The 10,741-nt window shown below is 40.0% G+C and overlaps 1 protein-coding gene across 1 annotated transcript in view; it reads left to right on the top strand.

The window, feature by feature from the left end:
• Window positions 1–6,526: 6,526 nt before the first annotated feature.
• The window catches only part of KL (klotho), a 51,946-nt gene continuing 47,731 nt past the window's right edge, over window positions 6,527–10,741 (top strand). Inside the window, exon 1 of the mRNA XM_044668268.1 lies at window positions 6,527–7,673. Coding sequence (XP_044524203.1) covers window positions 6,816–7,673 — 858 coding nt within the window. The 5' untranslated portion in view covers window positions 6,527–6,815. The remainder of the gene's footprint in view (window positions 7,674–10,741) is intronic.

Below are 10,741 nucleotides of genomic sequence, written 5' to 3'. Positions count from 1 at the left end.
TTAGGCTAGTTTCCACAGAATGGAGGAGTATGGTCAAGCTTGTAACCTTGGGCTTGGGGCATTGTGACAATTTTAAGATAAAATCCTCCCTTGTTCGTCTTGTACAGGACATCAACAATGAGGGGGAGGCAGTAAAGAAAAAACCATTCATGTCTTCTCTATCTCTGGTGGGAAAGTCTGAGGCAGAGGTGAACTTATTCCTGTGAAAAAGAAACCTGAGTAGAAAAGAACTGAATACATGACTATATAGCTATCATATCTGAGGTATACAGAGACAGCTTATGGATTTAGGCCTCTCAAGCCAATTCATAGACTAATAATAGAACTAGGCTACTATAAATTCAGTCAGTAAGTTAGATTGCCTTGGATTGGTATAATTAACTAGAAATCTGTATTTATATTTATATCTTTGTATCCCATAGAGCACTTAGTGTAGTGCTTTGTATATAGATGTTCAATAAATATTTATTGGAGGAAGATGCTGAATTCTGTTTTAGGCATTCTGAGTTTAACATATGCCTTCAGTTATTTCAGTCATGCCTGACTCTTCATGTCCCCATTTGGCAAAGATACAGGAGTGGTTTGTCATTTCCTTCTTTGGCTCATTTTACAGATGAAGAAACTGAAACAGAGTTAAATGACTTGTCTAGGGTCATACAACTAGTGTCAGAGACTAGATTTTAACTCAGGAAGTTGAGTCTTCCTAACCAGTTCTGTCCCTCTATCCTCTGTACCACCTAGCTGCCCAAAGATATACTATTAACATGCTGAAAGACAGACTATTTGCACCAAGAATCTAACCAAGGAGAGTGACCAAGACTATTTTAGAGAGAAAACTCGCTCCCCAACATATCATCCCCTTGCTAACTCCTCAATATATCACTTCTTGTTTATTTGTATTAAATTAGACAAAGCATTTTTAAAACACTTACTACTTGCTAGATACAATGCTAAGCTCTGGAGATACAAAAACAAAAAGAGGGAGCCCAATCTTTAAAGAAGCTTATATTTTAATGAGAAGTCATCACATAAAGGAGAAGTAGAAGAGTGGCTTGCTTTGTTGTTTGTCCTTTGTTTCCTTCCTTCCTTCCTTCCTTCCTTCCTTCCTTCCTTCCTTCCTTCCTTCCTTTCCTACATATAATTTGCTTAGTATAAATTTGTTCCCTCTGAAGAGACCAGGGATTGTTTTATGTCTCTTTTCATATCCCCAACATTTAGTACAGTACCTGGTACATAGTAGGTGCTTAATAAATATTTACTGACTCATCGATAATAGAAGCAGAGAGTTTTGGCCTTCAAAAATGTATAACTGAATGCAGGGGTGGTGGTGGAATTCAGCACACAAAAGGGAGTGAACTAGAAGGGGAGAAACAAAGGCACCCCACCATGGGGTATGGTAGGGAAAGTCAGTTCAGCAAGTTCAGCAGCAGTACTACCTGGGTAGGATGAAGACATAGTTGGACTATGCCTCCTCCTTAAAGTTTGTGGAATGGGGGAAGCTGGGTAACTCAGTGGATTGAGAGTCAGGCCTAGAGATGGGAGGTCCTAGGTTCAAATCCCGCCTCAGACACTTCCCAGCTGTGTGACCCTGGACAAGTCACTTGACCTCCATTGCCCACCCTTACCACTCTTCCACCAAGGAGCCAATACACAGAAGTTAAGGGTTCAGAAAAAAAAATAGTTTGTGGAAGGAAATAAACAGAGGGAGAAGCCTCAAGGGAGGGGAACATACTTCCAATGGGAGAACTAGCCAAGGATAGAGTGAGCTTCCAGAATGAAAAGGTTTCTATATCATGTTAAGAGAAAGCCTTGTGGAGATGAGTCAGCACTATATCCTAGAAAAGAGTGGAGAAGGATGTGATAATACAGTTAGCTTTCAGCAAGACTTTTAGTAAAATGTGTTATATCCTTTCTGACAGGATGGAAATGTGGGATGAATGATAATAAAATTCATTGTATTTATGGTTTTTAGACTCTTTTAGACAAGATCACTGACTAATGGATTGATGTCAACTTCTCAGAGATCTCTAGTAATAGGATGCAAACCTCTGTCCTTGTCACTAGTATATTTCAATGTTTTTCTGTTAAAGGCTTAGCTATGGGCAAAGAAGGTTTGCTTATTACAGATGTGGATAATGTGAAACTGGTAAGGATTAGCTAATCTATAGAGTGACAAAAACATGATCTGAAAAAGTCCCAACTGGCTGTGCTAAAGTTAACAAGATAAAATCTAGTAGGGTGAAACACCAAATTCTACACAGGTTAAAAAACGAAACAAAACAAAACAGGATAGAAGAGATCTGTTTTAACAGCAGTTCATATGAAAGAGACCACTGGTTTTAATTAACCACTGATTCAGCATGAGCCAATAGCACAAAACAACTGCTTTAGAAAGACTAATGCTTTCTGAGACTGTATTTATGAATGTAATGACCAGATCAAAGGAAATAAAAATCTCACTACTTCGGTCAGATCCCTGGAGTATCCCCAGAGGAACATGACTAAGATATGGAAACCAAATCACATTAAAACAGTTGAACGACCTGAGTTTGCTCTCTGAGGAAGGAGAAGACTTCTGGGGATCAGAATAGTGCCAATATATGTTTTAATGGCTATAACACTGCAGGAGGTGATGACATTCTGTATAGCTAGAACCAATAGGCAGGAATTATAGGAAATGTTTTAGCTAAATGGCATGAAAAGAAGTTATAATAATAGACCTGTCCTTATATTAAATGGACTGCATTATAAAGGAATAGGTTATTCAGCAGCAGCTGGATGGCTGCATTTCAGGGATGCTATAAAGTGATTCCCATATTGGATGTGATTGAGCTAGATGACCTCCAGAGTTCCTTCCAGCTCTAATATCCTATGCTTTTATTATTTCTTCTCTGCAGAAAACCAAAAGCTTTGAGAGGCATGGATTAAAGAAGGCACACTGATCCTTAATAATACTGACAAGTAGATCTGCATTTGTTCACACTCCCCCTTCTGACTTTCTGCCAGCTTTCTCTACTTTTTTTCACTCTTCTAATTCTTTCTTTTGCATATTGTAATTATAATGTGAGAACTTGCTCTGAAGAATGAATGAAGCATTTATTAAATGCTTGCTATGTGCAAAGCATTGTACTAAGTGCTAGGATACAAATAAAAAGTAAGACAGTCCCTGTACTCAAGAAGCTCATGTTATATTTGGAGAGACACCACTTATGGAAGGTCTCCGCTGCAAGCCAAATGGAAAGGGACTATGGTCCTAAGGGTGCAGCAGCAAAGCAGATTTATTTAATGCTCCTTATTTAATGTCATTTTCACTGATAAAATAATCAGACTTTGATATTGAATTATTTGGTAGAATCCTTTGACAAGGATTTTTGTGACAAGGACTTTTGTTTTCTGGATCTTCAGTAAGTATGGCTGTCACATCTTCTGGAGCAGTTGCCAGACTGCATTTGCAAAAGGATCACTTCCTAGAATGATGGCTGAGGGCAGGCACTTGCCTGGAATCAATGCTACTCCTAAGGTTCTTGGGTTCAAGATCCTGGACTGAGATAGGGAGATCAGGGTCAAGGTGATGTGGGTGGTTTGACTTGCTCAGCACATGCCCATTTCTCCCTAAGGGTGCAATGCTACTTTAGCTAGACTGGCATGCTGCCATGTGTAGCAGTTAATCTGTAGTTGGAAAATATGGTTGACTCCTTTTCCATAGGAGACGCTTCCCTGGAAGATGGCTGGGAATGTTGGAGTAGAAGTAAGACTGGTGGTCTAGGAGGTGCTACTAAACTCAGGGATCCTGTTTTAATCTGTCTATTAGTGACAGTTGGTCAGTAGCTGTTGCTGATGGTGATGAGGAAGATGGGTCTCTTCTCCACAAAGATTTCTCTCCTCAATGATGGCTATAAAGGCTGGTGTGAAAGCAGGGTTATAGCAGGAAGAACATTTGACAAGGAATTGGGATACTTGGGTTTGAGGCCATAATGACCTCTGTTATGGGCAACTCATTTACTACTCCAGACCTTTGTTTCCTCATCTGTAAAATTAAAGGGCCTGACTAGATAATCTTTAAGGTGCTTTCTAACTACAACTATTCATAAATATCTAGGAGTATCTATGAAAAACTTATTATTTGAATATTCAGAGCATGCTCTTCAGAAAAAAATAAATGGGAGTTTAAAATATGTTATCCATGTGTATTTAGAGGGCATTCTTCAATGATCATCTTGGATTAGAAGCAAGAAGTAGAAAGAACTTTTAGATAAAGGCCAAAAGTATAGAACTGGCATAAAAATTCAGGCAGCGGATCAAAATCTGTACCTAGAAATTAGATAAACATAGAATGTGAAGGTAGCTTAAAGGTCAACTAGTCCAAACCCATCATTTTCCATATAAAGAAATGGAGGCCCAGAGAGGTTGTGTCTTGCTTAAGATCAAGCAGGAAATTAATAGAAGAGCTAGGAACCCAAATCTTCTGATTACAAAACCCACCCACATAATTACCTAGAAAGGAAAATATATTTGAGCAATTGGAAGGAACTAAGTAATGATGAATGGCTTACAGTTGTAACAGGAGGGAAAGAAACAGATCCATTCGGAACCCCACTGTCTTCAAACAAGTAAAACAAACCAAATTCAGAGGGTAGATTATAAAGGGAAGAATAAAAGGAAAGAAAATGAGAACTAGTGACATAGGTCTGGGTAAGGTGAAGAGAGGATAGGTAGTAAAGTGGAAGTATATCACTTGAATTACAGCTAATTGTGTTGATCAGATTCTTTTTTCTTGCCACTCTCTTCATAAAGAGAAGTATGGGGGTGAAGAGAAGAAAAAGCAGAAGAGGATATGATGGAGAGATATACATAATTAACCATCATAAGTAGGGATGGGAATGGGATGAACATAAAAAGGAAGAGGGTAGTAGAATTGATTATAGTTGCTTGTTGAAGTGATTGTCAAGAGGCACCATCTCCATGTAACTTTGAACTGTTTTTCTAGAAAGCTAATCAATGCTTCCCTGCCAACCCCTCTCTCACTTCCTCCCCCCACCTTTTCAGGCTTTTAATTTTATTCTAGTATTTTTGTTTGTTTTTTGGAGTCACTGAACTCAGTTTGGCCCATTTTCATTTTTAGGGAGTTTGCTTCTTGGGTATGGTTTCCATCTTCTGTTCTAAACTACTTATTCTCCTTTTAATATTATTTTCCATACAGAGTTATTTCACTTATAATTTTTCTGGTATATCAAGACTGAGTATTATGAACCTCAGAGTTGCTTGGGGCACTGAGAAGGTAAGTGATTGGTCTTTAACCCAACAGCTAGCATATGTCAGAGGCTGGATACACATATTCTCAATTGTATTGTAGCTATTTTTATACCTGTCTTATGTCCCCAACTAGATTACAAACTCCTTGAGGTTAAGGAGTGTATCTAATTCATCCTGTTATTACCTGGGGGCCTCATATCATGTCTTTAAACCAAGAAGCTTTTAATATTTGTTATTGATTTGAGTTTGGACCGGGCATTTTTCATAATCTCTTGGAACCACTAATAGCAACGAAATGGCTAAAAGACCAAGGGCAAGAGAGAAAGAAAAGCCAAAAAGCATTGACCCTGTGGAAGGTGAACAATTAAACCCTGAAATAATGAGTAGTGGTAAGGTACATATCTTTTTTTTTTTTTTTAAACCGTTACCTTCCATCTTGGAGTCAATACTGTATTTTGGCTCCAAGGCAGAAGAGTGGTAAGGGTAGGCAATGGGGGGCAAGTGACTTGCCCAGGGTCACACAGCTGGGAAGTGTCTGAGGTCAGATTTGAACCTTGGTCCTCCTGTCTTTAGGCCTGACTCTCAATCCACAGAGCTACTCAGCTGCCCCCAGTAAGGTACATTTCTATTACAATCAGAGGACTTCATTTAGTGGCTGGCAAAATATGTGGCAAGGGACAATGCTCTAACAATGTTTGAAAGTTAGAGTCCTGGAAAATTTATCTTCACTTTGGAAAATCACTCCAATTTTATTTTTTGCTCAGTTGATTAAATGACAAAAACAACAGCCACCACAACCAAACACTTTTTCTGTCTCGGTTTCAATGTGAAGTATATTTTGGTGTAACATTGGCGGGAAGGAGACGAGGAAGTAGATGCTTGGAGGGGGAGGTCATTTGTTTGACGGTAATATTGAGAAGGGAATCTTGCCAGGGAGGCCCATTCTCTTTTTGGGACTGTCTCTATCCTCTTCCATGATTTCAGCCAAAGATCTAGTTCCATATTCCAGGAAAGGTCTTTCCCTCACTTTCCCATACAGTTGGAAGCATCTCTTGTCTTCTCAGATATAGGTTTACAGATGAGAGATGATTTCATTAACCTTATGTATCATATGCTGCCTCTTTTCAGGGAAGAGCAATGAAATGAAGATTAACAGGTGTTTTTTTCTTCTCTGGCACTTTGTCGCCGGTAGAAGATTTGTTTTTCTCCACTCGCCCTGGGGTTCCTGGTCAGGGTCTTCTGAGCGCCTGACTCCCTCTGTCCCCTCCCCTGGTATACTCCAGGTATTCTGGCCTCTTCTAGATCCTGGCACTCACCCCATCACCAAGTCCTGGGATATGTATGATTTGGGAAGGGAGAGGAAAAGGGTGGGGGAAGGCGGGGGCTCCCAGGTAATTATTGACAGACTTGCCCACTGAGGGAAGCGGAGGTGGGTGAGACTGCGGGGAAGACGCGGAGAGCGTGGAGGGGCGGGGAGGGAGGCAGGCGGGCGCAGAGATAAAGGGGTCCGGGCTGGGCGCGAGTACCTCATACGCGCGCTCCTCTGTCACCCCGCACGTAACATGCGCCCTCACGTCTGGGCCAGGGCTGCCCCGCGGTGGCAGGCTCTGCCTTTGCCCCTGCTGTGCCTGCTGTGCCTGTTGTGCCGTTGCTGCCTGCACGCTGAGCCTGGGGATGGCGTGCAGACTTGGGCCCGCTTTGCCCGCGCTCCATCACCCGAGGCAGCTGGGTTCCTCCACGACACCTTCCCCGACGGCTTCCTCTGGGCAGTGGGCAGCGCTGCCTACCAGACGGAAGGAGGCTGGAGGCAACACGGTAAGGGCGCCTCCATCTGGGACATCTTCACCCACCGCCCCTCTGCTTCCCCCGGGGACGGACAGCCCCAGCTCCCAGCCCCGTCCAACTCCTGGTCAGCACAGCCCTCTCTGCCACCGTTTCTATCCCATCCCGCCACTGGAGACGTGGCTGGCGATAGTTACAACCACATCTTTCGCGATACCGAAGGGCTGCGACAACTCGGGGTCACCCACTACCGTTTCTCCATCTCATGGGCTCGCGTGCTGCCCGATGGTGGCGGCGTGGGCGCAGGGCCCCCCAACCTCGAGGGGCTGCGCTACTACCGACGCCTGCTGGAGCGGCTGCGCGAACTCCACGTGGAGCCTGTGGTCACCCTCTACCACTGGGACCTGCCCCAGCGCCTGCAGGACATCTACGGAGGCTGGGCTAACCGCACGGTGGTGGACCTCTTCAGGGACTATGCGGAGCTCTGCTTCCGCCACTTTGGTGGCCAGGTCAAGTACTGGATCACCATCGACAACCCCTATGTGGTGGCCTGGCATGGCTATGCCACGGGGAGGCTCGCTCCTGGTGTGCGGGGCAACAAACGGCTCGGCTACCAGGTGGCCCACAACCTGCTCCTGGTGAGTCCCGGAATGGGGGCGATATCAGTCCTAGGAGGCTTTGCAGGGCTGGGAGGGAGGGAGTGGGGGGATGCAGGGGAGGGAGAGATCTAGGGACCACAGACCCAGTGCTGGAAGGCACTTTAGAAGTCTTCTGGCCTAAACTTTTCTTACAGATGAGAAAACTGAGAATCAAAGCAGGGAGATTAACTGGCCCAAGTTCACCCAGCTAGTCAGTGACAGCCCAGAGAAATGAGTTGGAAAGGGGCTTCGATATAGAGAAGTAGAGTATAAGAAGACAAGCGTACCAGATATTCCCATCTGAAAGAAAGGCTAGAATAAAAAGTTGTGGAGTTGGACACCTGAGGCACAAAATTATTCATAGGATTATGAGGAAGGCCATCTAATACAATTTGGTCTCCTTGTAAATGAGGAAAGTGAAGTAAAAAGGTCACTGAGATAGCAAACGTGAGTAGGATTTAAACCCAAGTTATCTGACTCCATAGCTAGCTGATAGTCTGTCTTTCCACTGCTCTAAATCCCCTCTTTAGCACCCCAGACTGCACAAAACTGGTACTAAATTGGAACAGAGAGGGAAAGTAGTGAAATACTTTCTTAGGCTCAGTACTTAAGCTGAAATAGATATAATACTAATAGTAACAATAATAACAACAGCTGGCTTATATACTTCATTTGACTTTAGAGGTCAACTAACCCTGGTACTCAATGGCTCATTAAAATGTTTAAAGTGACTTTCCTAGTAAAAGTGCCTTTGAGATCACCCTGAATTCGTGCCTTGAGCATTGAGATGGATTTGTGAGGGCTTTTTCTTTTGTTTGGAGGTGTTTTTTTGTTTTATACTTATTTAGTTATTGGAGAAGAAAGAGGAAAACCACAGGAGAGAAGTTTTTCAAAAGTCATGCAGATAGCATCAGTAACCAGTCTTTCTTGTAGTTGGTGGATATGGGACATCTTAAATGTTTCCAGTAAGAGCAGCATTCATTTATTCTTAAAAGAAAAAGAAATCACTGTAATAAGTTTATTTGAGCATCCAATAAATAACAGTTTCAAAATGACATTTCTGGGTCATATTGTACTTGACAGTATCACCTGTGGCTGAGTAGCAGACCTACTTGAATTACCATTCCAAATATTTTTGGTTCAAAATATCTTAGAAAATGTCAAAAAAAAAAAAAAGGACCAATATACACATTTTGTTTTAATTGTAATAAGATTGTTGATCATATACTTTTGTGTCTCTGCAGTGTCTTCAGTTTTGAAATCTTCCACAATGAATGAAATAAATCATATTAACTCACTGCCTCATAAAATTAGTTTTACTGGTAAATGGCATAAAATTTTGATATAAAAATGGTTTTAAAAGAGCCAACAGTCCCCATATAGAACAATAGTTGATAATGGGTTAAATATCATATTCTCTTTTTTTCTTCTTAGGTAACATTTCATCTTTTAGGATAGTAGATCTGTGCTGAAAGGTTTCAGCTCATAATCTATTAATTAGATGTGTAGAGCTTCTACAAATATAGTTATTGTAAAAATATTTTATTTGCATTTTATATATGTGAAAGTTGTTTAAACAGTTTTCATGTAAAGCTTATGCTAAAAACTTTTTGTTTGACTTGTAAAACTTAATTTAAAAATCTACACATTTGGACTAGATTCTAAATAAAGATATTAAATAAAAGCTTCATTATCCCAAATTTTGTTCAGAACCAAAAGTGAATCAGTTCAAAAATATAGCATTAGGATATCACAGAGTTGAAATGATAATGTTTATAAATTACTTTATAAAGTGATGTTCACATTTTAAATAATGGCAAAAGCAGCTCCTTAAAATCTGTTCCTCACAGATGGCACCTAACAATAAATAATGTTGAATGTGTTCATGTGTCTATTGAATTTTTCATATCGATGTGTTCATTCTTTTTTGCAATGTTACTTTAGCTAAATGATTTACATAATTTTTTGGGTTAGGGAAAAACAAAAATAGAAACCACAGTATGACAGCTCAATGAAGACTGCTTTTGATGAGATATCATTGAACAGTATTATAATTAAATTACCAAATTCAGATCAGAATCAAAAATAGATACTGTCAAGTTTTAAAGACAGAAGAACCACTTGGAGTACCAAACCTTGAGTAACCACATAGCTTTAGATAAGTGTCTCAGTCTGTATTTTTTAAATGTCTTTTTTTTTCAGATTTATGGAAATATATTATCTTATTTGAAATTACTTACTGATGATTCCACATATAAAATAAGGAATTGTGTTTGCATCATATGATAATTATACATTCTACATTTACAATCATCAAAAAGTCCTGAATTCTTATGCACACTGATCAGTTCCCCCTTTTTATTAGCCTACTTACTATTTATGTTTGTGAGTCCTTTACATAGGAAAAAATCACTGAGTAACAACATACTGTTTATTAAAATAGTGGACTTTGTAACAAAAGGAAATTAGTAACAGATGAACACCTGTTTTTGCTGATGTAGCAAATAGAATGTCAATGGCTATAAAATATTAACATTTTGAACAGAGTTTGAAATGTGGACATCTTGATTTTAAAGAGAACAAATTAACCAGCATATCTCAGATAGCTAAAATATTCTAGTTATGTAATTTCTTTTCTGGGAGCATCTCCTTTGACAAAATCTAAATGTAAACAAAAATTTACTTTTGTATCACAGACAATAATGGCAAGTCACAATATAAATTAGCCCTGTGAGAATAGAATAATAGGTCTGAAGGAGAAAGTAGTAGTATTTTTCCATTTATCTTTAAAGTGTGGGGAGAGATCAAAGAATCTTTCTTTTTCATGAATGGATATTGAATGTATGCTTTCTCATGTATATAAAAAGAAGAATTTTTAAAAGTTCACTAAAAATCACAAATTCCCAAGAATACTGGACAATTAAAAGCAACGTGGAAAGAACAGATGATTTTTTTCCTAGCTACTTTTAATTATTTAAACTTGGATTTAGGTAGATAGATAGTGGATTATAATGTCCTTGAACCAAGAGGTTCTTGGGTCAAGCCCTGCAGAGAACTCATACTGCTAA

This window comes from Gracilinanus agilis, chromosome 3, assembly GCF_016433145.1.
Source record: "Gracilinanus agilis isolate LMUSP501 chromosome 3, AgileGrace, whole genome shotgun sequence".
Taxonomy (NCBI): Eukaryota; Metazoa; Chordata; class Mammalia; order Didelphimorphia; family Didelphidae; genus Gracilinanus; species Gracilinanus agilis.
Note: the sequence above shows the minus strand (reverse complement) of the source record. Positions and strands in the feature narration are given on the sequence as shown.